The sequence below is a fragment of the Melozone crissalis genome, unplaced genomic scaffold (genome assembly GCF_028551555.1).
Source record: "Melozone crissalis strain CALT ecotype California unplaced genomic scaffold, PUWL_Pcris_2 ptg000023l_1, whole genome shotgun sequence".
Classification (NCBI taxonomy): domain Eukaryota; kingdom Metazoa; phylum Chordata; class Aves; order Passeriformes; family Passerellidae; genus Melozone; species Melozone crissalis.
The window spans coordinates 10820255-10836558 of record NW_026535801.1 but is presented as its reverse complement, the minus strand read 5'-3'; the positions used below and the strand labels follow the sequence as shown (position 1 = coordinate 10836558).

The following is a 16304-nucleotide window of genomic DNA, read 5'->3' as shown; positions in this document are numbered from 1 at the left end:
AGTTGAAACAGGGAGGTCATTCTAGCTTTATGGACTGCATCTTGAAAGAAGGGTAAACTTTGGTACTGGGAGCAATCAGTGCTTTGTAAATTGGCTAACATTCAACTAATAGAACACAGTGTTGTTTTATTAAGTGTTGAAGTTTCATTATAGCACCACGGAGACATGTTTCGAAGATGGAATTCGGTAAAAAAAATAGAGCAAAAAAAAAAGCATTTGTACTGTATTTTGTGTAATAGCAAAAAAAAAAAAACCCAAACCAACCCTTGATATCAAATTGATTTTTCCCCCAGAAATTTTGTTAATAAATAACTGGGATACAGATGGGCACCTGTACTAGCTGACAAGGCTGAAACAAAGGAGCACAGTTGGAGTGTGAATCTGTTTGCTGGGGTTTCAGAAAAAGCAGGATCTTTGATTTATAAGAAGCAGACTGGGCCAATGTCCACGCCAAATTCCTGATCAGGACCACCAATATCTAATGGTGCAATATCAACCACCGGCAACCTCATGGTCTTGCGCGTCCTGTATTCGAAAACTGTTTTACCCCACTCACCAGTGTGTTTCTGTGAAGTTAAACAGAAAAGAAAAATTGTTAGAGACACGAGTGCTGGCCTACATGGCAGTCATCCCACAGCTTATCAGATTTCAGATTTCCTTTTTCTGCAATAACAAATCCTCTCAGCCTGTTGGAGACTGGTTGCTGTCTCTGTAGAAATGACCCCAAGAGGGAGAACTCATGGAGAGTGTTTGAGTTGTCCATTTGTTACTGAAAAGGCTGCAGGTGCTGTCAGACCTGCACACTCAGGGATGTTCCTGCTCCCCTCCAGAACTTTCTGCTGCAGGGATGCAATGTTAGATCTGCAAAATGACTGTGTTTGCCCCTTCCCATAACTGCAGCCCATGGCTTCAACCATATAGCCATGGTTTGGTATGACTAGTTTTAGAGTTGACAGGGGATGGATGAAAACTTGGTGACTGACTTCCCTGACATTGACTCTAAAGCAAGGAGATATCTATAAAGCACAGATTTAAATGGAAGTGCGCCTCACTTCCTACAGTTGCTGCAGGAATTGCACTTGTGGTGCACAGAATCTAGGTTCCCCCTACTAGCTGTAGCTCTGTCTTTTCCTTACCCAGGCCATGCAAACCTCTCTTCCTTTATTATGGGTCTAGTCATCTAGAGGGAATTATTCATTAACTACAGCACTAAATTTCTGTTTACTTACAGTGCAGCCATCTTCCAGAACAGCATATGTGAATTTGCTGTTTCCTTCAGCCTTGATCTCACTTTCTGTAGAGCTCATGAGTTTCAGAGCTTTTTTAACATTGCCACTGTCGTGGTCCATGTAGGCAATGCTGTTCTTGCAGTGGTAGGTGATGTTCTGGGAGGCACGGCTGGAGAGGATGCGCAGGAAGGCCAGCTGAACTTCAGAGACATCCTCTGGGAGCTCAGGATCTCCATAGCTGAACTGCAGAGTACCAACATAGGCACAGCGTTTGTTCAATCATGTCTAGGCTCAGTCTACATCAGGAATTTTTCACAAACTAATTGTCTCATTCAGTTTAATTTAGAATTATTTTTAGTGTGTTGTGTATGTTTTAGTATGCACAGTCTGGGCTGTTAACTGTGCTCATTTCTCACCTGGAAGCCTCCATTCATAGACTCTCCAAACCAAACATGTTTCTTTCCACTGTTTCCACTGGTCCACCAGTTTTTCCTTGGTACAGTCCTGGGGTTAGCATTGAGGCAGGTCTCACCAGTTTCCATATTGCAGTAGACTTTAATAGCATCCATCTTGCAGCCTTGGTTAGGATCAACCCAGTACTCTCCTAGAGATAATGGAAAATGTTAAGGGGCTTAATATATTTGGAGAAGAAACTGACTGCATGATGACCTTATTTCTATGACAGATTTCTGAGCCAAATCAGGAAATTTACTAATTTTGACAGAAGAGATGCCACAGAAAATAAGATTATATAAAAAGATACTGAGTTAATATGAATCCTTTAAGGGAAATGAAATTTGGAATAAATTTATAGCTTGTAATGTTTTTCTTTTTCCCCTAAAATGGTTTAAACATATGTTCAATTTTAAAGACATGAGTGGAGTTGAAGTCAAATATATATTCTGTGTAAATGCATAGTTAATTATGTTTAAAATAGGTTTTACATTTATCATCTTTTTCATCACATTTGTTTGAAAAAAAGTAAAATTTTTTTGGAAGATTTCTGCATTTGAATTCTCAAGTTAGAAAAACCAGAAAACCAAAACAATGCCTAAGACCTGCTACCACTGGTGAAAATAAAATCTAAACATACCACTCTTGAGCTCGGGATGGCAGAATTTCAGGTCTCGGCAGTTGCGAGCTGGATTCTTCCGTGACCCATCGGGACTAATGATGTTTTCAATCTGGTTGTTAATGGATTTCATTGAAGAGATGATGTCACCCAGATTGATATCATTCTCCTTGGGCTCATCTCGGTACTCATACCCATAGGAAACTGGACCTTTCTCACCAGCACCCAGGGCAGCTGCACCACCACCACAACATGGGCCAGGAGGTCCAGCAGGACCAGGAAGACCAGGCTGCCCTGGTGGACCCTAAAAAAATAGTGAACAGGTTAAAACTAGAAGTCTGTGTGGGCCGTAGTCTTAAAAAAATGAAAATTCTTACACAAATATATAGTTTACTTATTCATTAATTAAACAGATGTATAAACATCTGTTTAATAGATTTTCCAGGCCTTTATTTTCTTAAAATTGTATTTTTTTCCCCTTCACTTTGTCAAGTTTGACCATCTTTATATGTGGGCTTTGAGAAGGAACCCTTTCCACTAAAATCCAGAGAATGACCATTTCTTGGCTTTAGCAGGTGACTGTGATAGTGACACTTTGCAGCTCTGGCCTCCCTAGAGCAGTCTAGGAACCCCATTCCATGGCTTCTCAGACCCAAAAGGAAACTGAGAGGAGGAGATTCCATTGTTTGCAGAAAAGACAGTGGTCAGCTGAGACCACCAAACTGCAAACGAGCTTCATGGCTTTGGATTTTGCCTTGGCAGCTAAATAACCTCCTGCCACAAATCTTGTCCATTAATTGAGAGTTCCTGAGAGAGCTATTTAGAGCTGAGCATCCTCTGTTTCATGAATGTTCCCAAAGATTTCCTGTGTGATTTTGCACCATTTACTTACGGCAGGGCCGCTTTCGCCTCTGGTACCGCGGGGGCCGGGAGGACCAATTGGACCTGGGTAGCCACTGGTTCCATCTTTTCCAGGTGGCCCAGCTGGGCCTGGGGGACCCTAGAACAATGAAGGACACAGAATAGTTTATCAGATAATTCAGAAATACATTGTGAGGTATTTCAAATATTTCTGTATGATTTCTCAGGTGTTTTTTCTTTCTTCAGCTGCTGTCTGTTAAGATGGCAAATTAAAATTTATGTCTGTATCTATGTCTCTATTAACTGAACAGGCTGAATTTTCCTTGCAGTTAGGCTGAGTAAGCAGTTTTTCTTACCCTTGCACCTGAAGCTCCTGGACCTCCAATTGCACCTTGTGGACCCAGGGGACCCTAAAAAAAAAGGGAAAAGTCAGTCATACACCTCCTAGTAATATCTTGCAACTACCAGCATGTGCCTTAAATAAAGACATTGAAAATGTCTTCAAGATTATACAAAACACACCCTTATAAAAAGGCTATGTCAGGCACGAGAGAATGGTGGTCATTCTTTAATCAGAAAAAAATATTGAATGTTCTCTTACATGTTTTTATATAGAAATGTGCTATCCAAAATGCAAGAAAGCCAACTGACACCAATGAGCTTTGGATGAACCCTAATATTAATAAAAATATGTAGCTATAGCCAAAGTGCTGCAGTTTTAATAATATTACCAGTAATGTTATTGAAATAATTTGATAAACATTCATGATTTCAAATACATTGACAGATTTGTTTTGCATGTGCAGTGCAAAGAACTAAGCCATTTGTTTAAAAGTTGTCTATCATCAAATGAGAATTTATCATTTTTTTTCCTCATGTGATATGTTAGACTGCAGGTTCTATTGCCTTATTGAATAAGTTGGTACTGGTGCTATCTTTGGTATGTTAATTGAGTGAGCTTTGGTTTCTTGATTCTCACTTGGATCATGGGGGCTATTCAAACTTTTCTTTAGAATAAATCCCTTCTTATATATTTCCTGGTCATAAAAATCAGTGGCATGCCTTTCTATTCTTGCCCTTCTATTCTCTTAGCTGTGTTCAAATGGTAATGCATGTTTTAGGGTAAGAAAGGGATAGAAAGAGTATGGAATTCAGTAGTTTACAATTTCCTGCCCATTTTGCCCCAGAATTACTTTCTATTAAAGACGCATGGCAGAAGAGATGTATTTGGACTCTGAGTAGCTTTAGTTGACTGTCTAGGATAGATTTCTAACAGACATAGGCATTCCAACCCCTATTTCTCTCTTTCCTAATTAAATCAGGAATAGCCTGATTTTATTATAAAAGAATATATAAGAAATTTTTATTGAAAGGGTTGTAGTAAACCCATATTTACTTCCTAACAGCTTCTTCCAGATCTATAATTATGCTTATGTCAGGCTGATTCAGGGAATCTGGATTGTGAAACATCTGACAATCAAATTTTCATGGATTCCCATCAAATTATCTAAGGTTAATTAGGTGCCTGGGGCCTAAACACAGAAGCTAAGATCAGCTGTGATTCCCAATCCAATGCAAAATACTCACAGGAGGACCAGGGAGACCAGGGGTACCAGGAAACCCTCTGTGACCCTTTATGCCATTGCTGCCTCGTTCACCAGGTTCACCTTTATCACCACGAGGACCTTGAGGACCCTGTCAGGGTAGATTTGAAATAAAAGGAAGATAGGAGGAGATAAGAGCATTGCCCATATAACAGGAAATAATGAATGGATAACATCACAAATACTTTAAATATGACTTACAGCAGGACCACGAGCACCAGCAGGACCAGTAGAGCCAGGAGGGCCAGGTGGACCCTGTGACATGGTAAGAATGAGAAGGTGTGGATCACTTGGAACTGCTTAGCCCATCTCTTTATTTCCAGATAAGCTCTATGTTCACAGCCAGCAGGTGTTGGGAAACAAGGGGAAGCTCCACACACACTAGAATCAGCAAGAATCCTGGCCCAGCCATTTTTGTACCAATGTCAGCCTTTCTCAGCTGCCTGTAGGCTCTGATCTGTACACAGGCACTACAGCCTTTCTTCCCTCTCTCAGTGAGGTGCTCACTGTGTTGGTGTCAGCACTCCTGAGAAATAACTTGAGGGCTTCCAAAGTTACTCCCTTAGTTTAAATAAATAACACATTGCTTGTGCTGCATGAGCACAAGATGGGATGGAAATTAGGACAGGGCCTGGTGGGATGATGTGCTTTTTGGCATCCTATTGAGTACATTAATTTTGGGCTTAATTTCTTCAAGTTGTCAGAACATAAACTCTGAGATTTCTTTCTTCTGGATATTCTTGTAGGATCAGTCCTTGATATCAAGAAACTCTGACAATAACAAACTCTTTAAAACTTCCTCTCTATTCCTGAATGAAATGGACTTTGGCTAGGAAGGGTATGTAAGTAAGCAGTAATCCATTTACTTTGGTCTTACCTGAAATCCTCTTTCACCAGATTTTCCAGGTGCACCAGCATTACCTGCAGGTCCAGGATGGCCAGGGGGTCCTGGAGGGCCAGGAGAGCCATTGTCACCACGGTCACCCTGCAGATAGTAAGGAGTAATAAACATCATGTTTTATAGAACTCAATACAAGGAGTATATTCAGTGGAGCACAGAAGGTTCAAGGAACAAATTACATAGCATATAGATTGCATATGTAGTTAATGTAGTTCATGTCTCATTTGGTGGGCAGTCTAAGGATACTGGGGATTTCTTACTTTGCCTCCAGGGGATCCATCACGTCCAGGCAAGCCATCAGATCCAGGGTTACCCTGAAAAACAGAGTGGCACAGTTTGTTCACAAACTGCATGACCAGTAGACAGCTTGTTTCCCAGTAAGCTTCAACAGTGCTCATCAAAGAAAGAGTTTTCAAGAGAAAAGAGTTCCTGGAGGTGGAGTGGCTCCTAAAAGACCTGTAAGACCTGCATTATTTTGTAGGCAGTGCAGTTCCAAGCGAGACAGATGATGTCTGCAGGCAGGGAATGGGATAGCAGGGACTGGAGGCCACATCTTACAGGAGGGCAGAATCTGCCCAGGCCCCTGCCTTGTGAATCTTAAAGCATATTTGTCCCCAGAAGCTCCCATTTGTAACTCACAAGGTGGCAAGGAAATCCCATCCACTCACATCTCTGCCAGGCTCTCCAGGTAAGCCTCTTTGTCCAATAGGACCTTGGGGACCCGGAGCACCGCGTTCTCCTGGGATACCATTGGTGCCTGGTTTGCCATCTTCACCCTGAACAAAAAGAGAAAGGATTCCATTGCAGATAATGTTTTTAGGAGATACTAGTGCATTTTGCATCTTATTAACTATGCAGGGATTTTGAAGGAGACCTAATGAAGGCCAATGTGGCTTTCCTGGTTGTGAATACACAAAACAAGAGGTAGAAACTTGGCCAAACTTGTTTCTTTTCATTGCTGGTAACATTCCTGCAAGGCCATTGAATGTTCCTCATTAACTGACAACTAAGAAATAATAAACAGATCTATCTCTTATGTGCCCCAAAACAGTGGCCAAAGCTGTTAACCAAAAAATGCTGGTCTATCCCTATATTAGTGATAAAATACAAACCAAGCCTCACTCTACCTTTTCTGAAGGGAGGTGAGGGTACTTTTCTATTTGAGTCATAATATTTAAGCAAGAAACATATTGAGAATTAAGCAAGGGTAAACAACTAGTGGTAGGTGAGACTATGACTTGGATCTTGTACCGAGCAGAGGTTACAGCTTCCTCCTCCTCATGACCCTCCCAAAGTGTGTGGAGTGGGTAATATACTCCTAGATAGATCATATATATAATATAATCTGAAAGACAACCTTGCATCCCACAGCAGCTAGATACCAGCCATTTAAAAGCCTGATCTTATGAATGTAAACAGAACTGTAAATTCTCTCATCTCTGGACTAGAAAGCATTCAACTCCCAACACCTCCAATACATTCTTTACTTTTTGTGTCTCTAAGCTACTTTTAGCACTTTTTGCCTCTCCAGGCTAATTTTAGCAGCAGGGTTGGGGTTGTGTTGGGTTGAGGCTGCAGGTGCAGTGGAGGGCTCTCACCTTGGCCCCTGCCATCCCAGGTGGGCCGCTGGGGCCACGCAGGCCCGGCAGACCCGTGTTCCCTCGGCCACCAACGATGCCTTGAGGACCTGGCTCACCTGGAGCCCCCTGTTTGAGAAAAGGTCACTGCAGTCAGTGGGAGCACCTTCAACATTCCATAGGTGGCTGCTTGTTCTGGACAGACTTAATCCCTGTCTCCTGGCTGAAGGGACACTTACCCTTTCTCCTCGGGCTCCTGGGGGCCCTTTTTCTCCTGGTGCGCCGGGCTCACCTCTGATTCCAGCAGGTCCTGGACCTCCAGGAGCACCAGAACTGCCAGGGGGTCCAGGAGGCCCATCCTTGCCTGCAGGGCCTGCGTTACCAGGGGGACCTGGGCTACCCTGTAAGGAGTTTTAAGAAGGAAAGCATGAGCTGCACACACGCACTGGCATTGGTCTCACGAAAGCCAGCCAGACCCGAGTCATTGCCTGAAGGCAGATTTGGGGTCCAGCCTCATGCACCCAAATCTGATCTGGTGTTGTAAGAGAATCCTTTCATGTAGCACTTTCACAGCTGGCATTTTTTATCCCTGCTGTCTGGACATACACCTGCACATTTTGGATGCCCAGTGCCTGTAATGCATCCTACACAGGGTACACATTCCTTACTCATGGCTCTACCACAGAAACTGGAAATAGGCCGCAGGCCCTTCTGCTTTCTTGAATCACTCCTGCCATATGCCTTTAATATGTTGTCTTGGACATGTGCAGAAAAAATGTCTTTCATTACAGTCTTAGCTGAGCCAATGAATGGAAAGAATTGCATTGACTCTAATGGTACCTTAATTAAAATCCCGCTTCTGTTCCATACCATAAGGAAGATAAGCTCTTTTGTGCAGATTTTTTTTCTGAAGTACAAATATCATGTTCAGAACGTTTTTGCATAATATATTAATATATGTCTGAATGTGTCCACAAAGTAAGACTAAAAGAAAAAGGGGATAAACCAACTTACATTGTTACCAGGGGGACCAGGTAGACCACGGGCACCAGGGAAACCAGCAGCACCCTAGAGGAGATCAATACTTTTAGTTGGTATTTTCTGAGAACTGGAAAAACAGGAAAAAATTGATTTTTACATACCTGCTGTGTTTAAATTATAATCATGTTTTGTTTGAAACCTGAATTAAATGTCCTGACACGGAACAAAAAGTCAATTTTTTTTTTTTTTTGCAAGAGAAGGTCACAGACTCTCCTCAAACTTGAGTTAATGGGATTTGAGATAGTTGGCAAAGATGGCAAGTAAATTTAATAACTGTTGAGATAAGCCATTGTAGAGCTTTGGGTCATTGTGTCAAAAGCTATTTTGGCACCTTATATTAAAATCGAGGTAATCCAGATCACTATAGACTTCTACTTTAATTACTCCTTCTAGAACACTTTAAATATTCTTGCACTGTAAATACTATAGTCATTGAAGTTCTTATTTTTCATTTAGGTCACATTTTTTGTAATAGATAGAGGCATTTAGCAGTGACTAAGTAGGAGAGATACTCACAGGCCCGCCAGGAGATCCACGGTCTCCTTTTATTCCTTGGGGACCAGGTGGACCCTATAAGGAAGGAAGTAGATAAAGCAAAGGATTTTATAAAGATTGAAATTATAGCAAGTGACAGTAAGTTTCAGGCAGTTCATTTCCTTGCACGTGGGCCCACTGAGGCTGAGGGAGGGCTGAAGAAACCTCTCCACAGCTACAAGGAACAGCAAACACTTACTGGGGCACCAGGGCCGCCCTGTGGACCAGCTGCTCCGGGGGGTCCGGCCTCTCCTCTCAGACCAGGGGGACCTCTTTCTCCTTTGCCACCAGGCTCTCCATTTTGGCCCTGTAGAAAAATTATAGTGTTATATTACCACTAAAAAAGCAGATGATACTGTGACAAGAAATGCTGTCCAGGTACTCATCTGAAGGGAATTTAACTATTAAATTGTGTGAATGCAGTTGAACTCTACTGCCCTACCAGTGCAGGAGGGGAAGGACAAAGCCATATAGTCCTATGTGTGCCTGAGTAGTGCAGGAAGAGCAGTGCAGACACTTACTGGGGCTCCAGGAAAGCCAGCAGGCCCAGGAAGACCTTGTTCTCCTCGTTCACCCTGTAGAAAACCACATGTCAGCAATGGAAGATGTTAGAAAGATAAACTTCACTTTAAACGTTAGAGAATGCTACTGTTTAGGCTACTGAAGTTTCTTTGTCTTACCAGCCTTTGGAGAAAAACCCCACACATCTGATCCAAAACAACTTTTGCTCCAAAGAACTAAACAGAGCTGTTCAGGAATTAACTGATAAATGTCTAAAATGAGGTAAACTTAACTCAGCTACACCTGTATGAGCCCTGACTGTTCAACTGAGATCCCAGAGTGTTAAATATAAAAAAATAAACACAAAAAAGAGTATTTCTGAAAGCTTACATAACTTTAAATCAAGATGGACATGACTGTTTCTCACACTCCTGCCTTGCCCTGTCACCACAGCCTTCTGATCCCTTTGCAATGTTAAAAGCCCTGATTTTCTGAAGCCTTTGGTACTTATAAATCCCAAGAGTCAACAGGAGCTGAATGTGCTTGGCTTATTTACAACCCAAGCCAAAAGTATTGCTGATAGTTTTGGTGCAGCACTGATATCCACAGCAGGCAAGAGGAGGCATGGTGAGGTTATACAGGAAGAAAAGAAAGGTTTTGTCACTTACAGGACCTCCACGGGAACCCATTGGGCCAGGGGCCCCTGCTGGGCCAGTCTCTCCCTGCAGGGAACAAGGATGGTCATGGGGTGTTTGTCTTCTTCCCTGAGACGGCCACCCCTGGGACTCCTTACAGTCCAAACCCCTTTGTGAGCATGCTTTACCTTATCTCCAGGTGGGCCAGCAGGACCAGGAGGGCCAATGGGACCTACATTGCCCTAAACAATTGGAAAATGGGAAAATTATGTATTTTGTATCAAAATATGACAGTGTTAACTCTTCTGTTTTGATCAATAGTGTTTGTGTTTCAGCACAAACAGGTTGCCAAAGACACTTAAATGAAGCAAGTTACAGTGCCAAAGTGCATTTGCACACCACGTTTTGGAGTGATGCTCTGAAATCACACCACTTTGCAGTGTGAGAGATCTCCAACTGAGTGATTTCTTTCTTTCCCCCACCATCCAAACCTAATCCAAAACCACCTGAAATTACTAGGTCCCTTTCACTGGTCTACAATAAAAGTGACCTATTGCCCTAATTTTCAGTTAGATAGTTGATGCACATTTCTTCAGCATCTCCTGGCTAGCTCCCTGACTTATTTCTTTCTTGAAAATTTAATCTGTACCTTATGGTCAGAAATAAATTTTTTATATTTCCTCCAACTCAACCAAGCTGCATTTGTACATATGTCATCCCTCATTACTTTCATGTATATACTGCCTGCAGGTGGTGATTTGATAGATGTATATATTTCAAGTGCCTATTTTACGTGTATTTGCTATATAGATGTATACATATATCATATTTAGTAACCTGTAGGAATATTCTGTATGAGAATATTTACTACCGATGTCTTTTTGTGATTCATTATAACATCAGTCTAGATTTTATCTTTCCCTCTAAAACATGATTTCTTTCCCTCTAAAACATTGTCCCAGTCAACTACAATCTTTCTCCAAAAAATTCCATTACATTTACGCAAGGAGAGGTAATCACACAAACCAGTATTAGGGCTAATTTAGTTTACAAACCCAGTTTTGCACTGCTGGAGTGAAGCACAATGAGATAACAACTGTAGCTGTCCTAGACAGCATTATTCAGTGTGAGGCTACTCCTGTTCTAAGAGCTGGCTGTGTAAAGCTGATGGATAAACTGTTGAATGTTTAAATACTCACTCTCTCTCCTCTTGCACCAGGAAGGCCGTCAGCACCTTTACCACCAGGTTCTCCCTAGGAATTTTAAGACATAAAAACCATGAGCAAAAAGGAAGCATGAGGAGGTGAACCTGAACTGGGGGGAAGGATCTCATACTGAGGGTCTCTCAGTAGCCAGGTTTCCTTAATGAAACTGGGGTTGATATTTTGCCCAGTATTCAGCATCAGATACTGCATCCTTTGATGAGGAAAAAAACCCAAATTGATTCAAAATCAAGCCAGGCCAAATTGTCTTTCCATGGTATGAACTATTCTCATCATTAATTAGATTCATTAGAACTGTTTTGATGTACCCATCCCCCAAGACACCCAGTGCAGCAAAGTATCTAGCATGGATTAAACTGAGGGAGAAATCCCATATTTTTTAATATCTAGAACCCACATCCCATTGCTAAATCAGTAGTGCTGCTACAGAGTCTGCACCTCTGAAATCAGGCCAAAGTGAAGACATGGACAAACCCAGTGCCTTGCGGGACACTAACATTAAATCAGCATAAAATCAAAAATGTGTGTGTGTGTTACCCTCTCCCCTTTTGGTCCAGGGCTTCCAGAAGCTCCTCTTTCTCCTGGCATTCCCTGTAAGCCAGGCAGTCCTGTGCCTCCAGGGGGACCAGGTGGGCCAGGAGGACCCTAAGGAATAACAAAAAATAATTAGAAAAAAAAAATTAACCCAAATGGTACCAGAATAGCAGAAAAGGAAACATTCTGTGAGTACCTTGGCACCTTCTGTGCCAGCAGGACCTGGTCCACCTCTTGTTCCAGGAGGTCCTGGAGGACCTTGTGCACCACGTTCTCCTGGGATACCATTTTCACCCTGTGATAAAAAAATGAGTTATTCTTTGTTCTCAGGCTCATATTTTGTTAATTAATTTATGTCATTACAAAATTTGCTTTATTATTTACCTTAGGGCCTGGGAATCCAGGTCCTCCAATATCACCCTTTGGCCCCTGGTTATGAGAAAATAAATGTAAGTTAGCCATGAAATTTACTTAGTACATCTGCACTGTGGTTGGCACTATGTTGGCACTCCTCTATTATTCCCCCAAATCAGACTTTGCTGCTCTGAGGGGAGCTGAGAGCTGTCTGAATTTAAAACCATAGTTTAGCAAGAACTTTTCATTAACTTTTATTACTTAAAAAAAAAAAAAGGAATTTACTACTTACTGGTTCTCCAGGCTTTCCGTTCTCTCCAGCTGGTCCTGGTCCACCAGGCAATCCCTATATGAAAGAACAGCATTACCCATGGTACACAGATAAGTTATGCCTTTTCCATCTTCAGATTTTTGCTTTTAATACAAAGAAGTGTGGCCAACTCATTCCTTGTAACTTTTGTAAAGTGGTTGATCTGTTATATTCTATTATATTCAAAATATGTTGATATCTGGCACTCCAACACAAATGTTCAGATGCCTATATATATATTTAATTTTATGTGTGTTACTCTATTAAAAAGAATCAGAAAACAATGAACACACAGTACCTGGAGGCCAGGTGGGCCTGCTGGTCCTGGTTCTCCTCTCTCTCCAGAAGCACCCTAGAATCAAACAAATGAGGAAGAAAATCCACGAACTTGCCTGAGAACACTTTAATATATAAAAACCTCCTCACCACCACAATCTACACCTCATGATGACATTGCACGAGCTCAAAAACCAATGCATGTTGGTGTTGTGGTATTAGCTTTTTTCACTCCAACTCTTAGATGTGATTCAGCAGACACATTTTAATTTGACAGGAGTTTGAAATGCCATAAACATAAAAGGGAGTAACAATACATTTCTGCTAGAAAAGACCAAGAGCTCTAAATTGACTTTTCATTTCAATCTATACCAAGTATACCTGACTCAAGCTTCTCCCACCAAAGTTTTGAATATTCGTTCATTAAAACAATGGCAAAGAAGAGCTCTTTTATTTGTCTTCATAAAGGAGATTTATTTATATCATTAAAAATATTTTCCTTCTGCTAAATTCCCAGTTTCTATCTGTAGCTGCCAGACCCCCAGTCATTGCCTCAGATGTGCCCACCACACTTACAGTAGGTCCTGGAGGACCTGGAAGGCCAACATCACCATTCTTCCCAGCAAGACCCTATTCAAAGACAAAATTAGGCTATGGTTAGAAAGTGATACCACTTTTGTAAGACTCATCAAGTTATTATTAATACTGTGTCATTATTAAACAAAATATTAGCAAAACTTACAGGTGGTCCAGGGGGTCCACCAGGGCCTCTTTCTCCATTCTTGCCTGGTGCACCCTTACAAAAAAGAAAGACTACATTTGAAATACTTGTTTCTGGTCAGTGGACAATTGTCTAAAGCAGCAGAATGAGATAGCCCACTGTGGAGCGATTTAGTTTAGCATTTGACTCACCAAGCATCAGCACAGAAGAGGAGAAATCCCACTCACCTCATTGCCCTTAGGACCAGGGAAACCCATCACACCAGGCTGGCCACGGGGGCCTGGAGGGCCAGGTGGGCCAGAGCGTCCAGATTCACCCTGATTGCCCTGGAATAAGCAAAAAGAAAGGAAGATGTGGCATCTGTGAGGTGAAATAAAGCAATTCCCTGGACTCATTCAACATTGAGTGAAGGGGAGACACTGTTCAAAACTCATTATATGTTTTGTACTGCAACTGTGGCCCATCTACTCTGTATTTTACACAGCACCAAATGACAGAGTTTGCAGGCTGCTCTTATAATGATGCAGCATAAAAAGGGCTCTGGTAGTTAAAGCAAACAGAGAGGAGGGAATAAATCTGGCTGTGATAACAACCTGCCATGTGGGTGCTGTGGGATTAGGGTAGAGTTGGGTCAGCAGGAGGACTGGGATAAAATATTTGCACAATGTACGTACGGGAGGGCCAGGCTTCCCATCGCTTCCAGGGCTTCCTGGAATTCCGGGCAAGCCCTACAAATTGAAGGAAAATAAAGAGTGTTATACTTCAGTTTAAAGTGCACATTATGAAGTCTCAATTCAATATTGAAGCTATTGCTTGTTATCATCCTCTTTAATAAAGATCTTCCCATTTCCCTCAGCCCATGAAGGGTGAAAATTGGAGAAAGCAAACAAATTCTGCCATTATGGGTTTATTGTTTTTTTTCTGAGACTTGTATATAAGCAAGACACCAGACATTAATCAACTAACACAAGAACATTTTTTTCATTATGTTGGAAGAAAACCATATTTAGATGGAAAAAAAAGAAACAATTCTGACTACACACCTCTACCTGAAAGCAACACAATGTGCAACACTTTTTAATTAACTTGTTTAAATTTCTAAATATTATTTTTGTTGTATTTTAAATAGTTCATTTTCCTTGCCAATAAAATCTTGTTTAGCTCCTAGAGGCCTGTAGATGGGCTTGTGAATGTCAATCTATTTGTTGTTAGGAGTTGTTAAATATTAGTACAGCTTGTAGAATGTTGTTCCATGTACACTTGGATGTTGTCTACACAATAGGCCACCTCTGAAATCTTACTGATATGTACTGTAAAAAACTGACCAACAGCTTATTTGCTCTAATTACAAATAAGCAAAAAATATAATACTCATGTATATTGAAATACTTAAATTAATTTTTAAATTAATTATTTAAGTCTATTTACATAATAGCTGAAATATAAACATATTTAAATAAAACCCTCAAGTACCTAATGTTAGAATTTGCTGAAATGTAAAGCGCTAAGGCAGAAAATCATCCAATGCTGACTCATATTAGAGGCATTTCTCATGGCAGGGTCTGGCATGCTCTGGGAGCCTCCCAAAGCCTCCTGACTCCATCGTGGCAGTGTCCTGGGAATACCCAGTGACTCTGCTCCATTAGCTGTCCCACCATGTATGGATGCTACTACTGCCTAAAGGAACCCATAGAAAGGATTTCTGGTTGGACTCCTCTACCACATCAGCTCAGATGAGCTATCTCTAACAGAGTTTATCCCATTTCCTCAGAGATGTCCTGTCTTACTCTCATTCCAGGAAGACCTGGGCCTCCATCTTGTCCACGCTCTCCTGCAGGTCCACTGGGGCCAGGGGGGCCTGGGCTGCCACGCTCGCCTGCGGGACCCTGGAAAGAGATGTGGAGATCCACAGCAAGGGAATCAGCATTGAATCTGAAATTGTCCATCCAAATTCACATGGATTCTCCAAAAGTTTGGAGGACTCCTTTGGAGGAAGATTTATACCTTTTCACCTGGAAGTCCATTGCTACCGGGTAAGCCACGGAAGCCAGGGGAGCCCTGCCAGATAAAAAACAAATTATGGATCACAGGCAGTATGACACAGGTGATAGCAACTGGGTTGTCTTCTAAACTATTTATCATTAGACTTAGCATTATGAAAATTAATGGGAAAAAAAGAGATGAAAGTGGCATTTCAGTGTAGTAAGAAGGGCTGCAGACTATTTTGTCTTTGATTGTAGTGTTCCTGTTGAAATTATAGCCTGTCCTCTATTTTTAGCTGGCCCTGCATCATTATTTATGTGTTTTCTAAAGTACTATAAAAAAGAAAAATCACATTCAGTATTGACAATTATTTTCCTCTAATTCAGTACTGAGAAGAACTCTGTTGTATTGTTTTAATATTTATATTTGCTACTATCTTTATAAAAGAAATTTGAATTATAAATTTAAATGTTTAGTATGATTAATTAGTTCATTATCCCTCTTTCATTTTCTCATAACTTCAGCAAATATTGCAAGCAATTATCAAGTTAGCACTTACAAATAGATCAGCACAGTTTCCTTTGTTTCTGATGGGAACAGAAATCTAAAATTTGTAATGATGTCGCTATTTATTTTGATTAAAACAATTAGTGGATTTCTCTGAGAGAATTATTAAATTTTTGGAAAATTATTTAATATAGTAGCCAATAAACCTGTTTGCAGTTGAAATATTATAACATAGACAACATCCTGACAATACTGTTGTTACTGATATTGAAGATGTATTAGCAATAGAGATGTTGACATAAAGACATATCTTGAATGCAGAAGAATTTACATTAATTTCACTTTCAGAACTGAAGTTCTTTTGATTGTTTATTTTTGTTAACTGAGAAGTAATTTTGATATTTTGATTATTCATTTCCCTTGTAGTTCTCATAGTTTATG

At 41.0% G+C, this 16304-nt stretch overlaps 1 protein-coding gene across 1 annotated transcript in view; it reads right to left on the bottom strand.

Moving 5' to 3' along the window:
* Positions 1 to 419: 419 nt before the first annotated feature.
* Positions 420 to 16304, bottom strand: part of COL3A1 (collagen type III alpha 1 chain) — a 47545-nt gene continuing 31660 nt past the window's right edge. Inside the window, exons 22-52 of the mRNA XM_054278164.1 lie at positions 15378 to 15431; positions 15161 to 15259; positions 14048 to 14101; positions 13601 to 13699; positions 13395 to 13448; positions 13229 to 13282; positions 12675 to 12728; positions 12359 to 12412; positions 12097 to 12141; positions 11909 to 12007; positions 11716 to 11823; positions 11155 to 11208; positions 10144 to 10197; positions 9989 to 10042; positions 9341 to 9394; positions 9019 to 9126; positions 8802 to 8855; positions 8259 to 8312; positions 7484 to 7645; positions 7266 to 7373; positions 6336 to 6443; positions 5928 to 5981; positions 5644 to 5751; positions 4968 to 5021; positions 4750 to 4857; positions 3519 to 3572; positions 3194 to 3301; positions 2323 to 2605; positions 1646 to 1833; positions 1230 to 1472; positions 420 to 566 (exon numbers count right to left, since the gene is read on the bottom strand). Of these exons, the coding sequence (XP_054134139.1) occupies positions 420 to 566; positions 1230 to 1472; positions 1646 to 1833; positions 2323 to 2605; positions 3194 to 3301; positions 3519 to 3572; positions 4750 to 4857; positions 4968 to 5021; positions 5644 to 5751; positions 5928 to 5981; positions 6336 to 6443; positions 7266 to 7373; positions 7484 to 7645; positions 8259 to 8312; positions 8802 to 8855; positions 9019 to 9126; positions 9341 to 9394; positions 9989 to 10042; positions 10144 to 10197; positions 11155 to 11208; positions 11716 to 11823; positions 11909 to 12007; positions 12097 to 12141; positions 12359 to 12412; positions 12675 to 12728; positions 13229 to 13282; positions 13395 to 13448; positions 13601 to 13699; positions 14048 to 14101; positions 15161 to 15259; positions 15378 to 15431 (2931 nt within the window). The remainder of the gene's footprint in view (positions 567 to 1229; positions 1473 to 1645; positions 1834 to 2322; positions 2606 to 3193; positions 3302 to 3518; positions 3573 to 4749; positions 4858 to 4967; positions 5022 to 5643; positions 5752 to 5927; positions 5982 to 6335; positions 6444 to 7265; positions 7374 to 7483; positions 7646 to 8258; positions 8313 to 8801; positions 8856 to 9018; positions 9127 to 9340; positions 9395 to 9988; positions 10043 to 10143; positions 10198 to 11154; positions 11209 to 11715; positions 11824 to 11908; positions 12008 to 12096; positions 12142 to 12358; positions 12413 to 12674; positions 12729 to 13228; positions 13283 to 13394; positions 13449 to 13600; positions 13700 to 14047; positions 14102 to 15160; positions 15260 to 15377; positions 15432 to 16304) is intronic.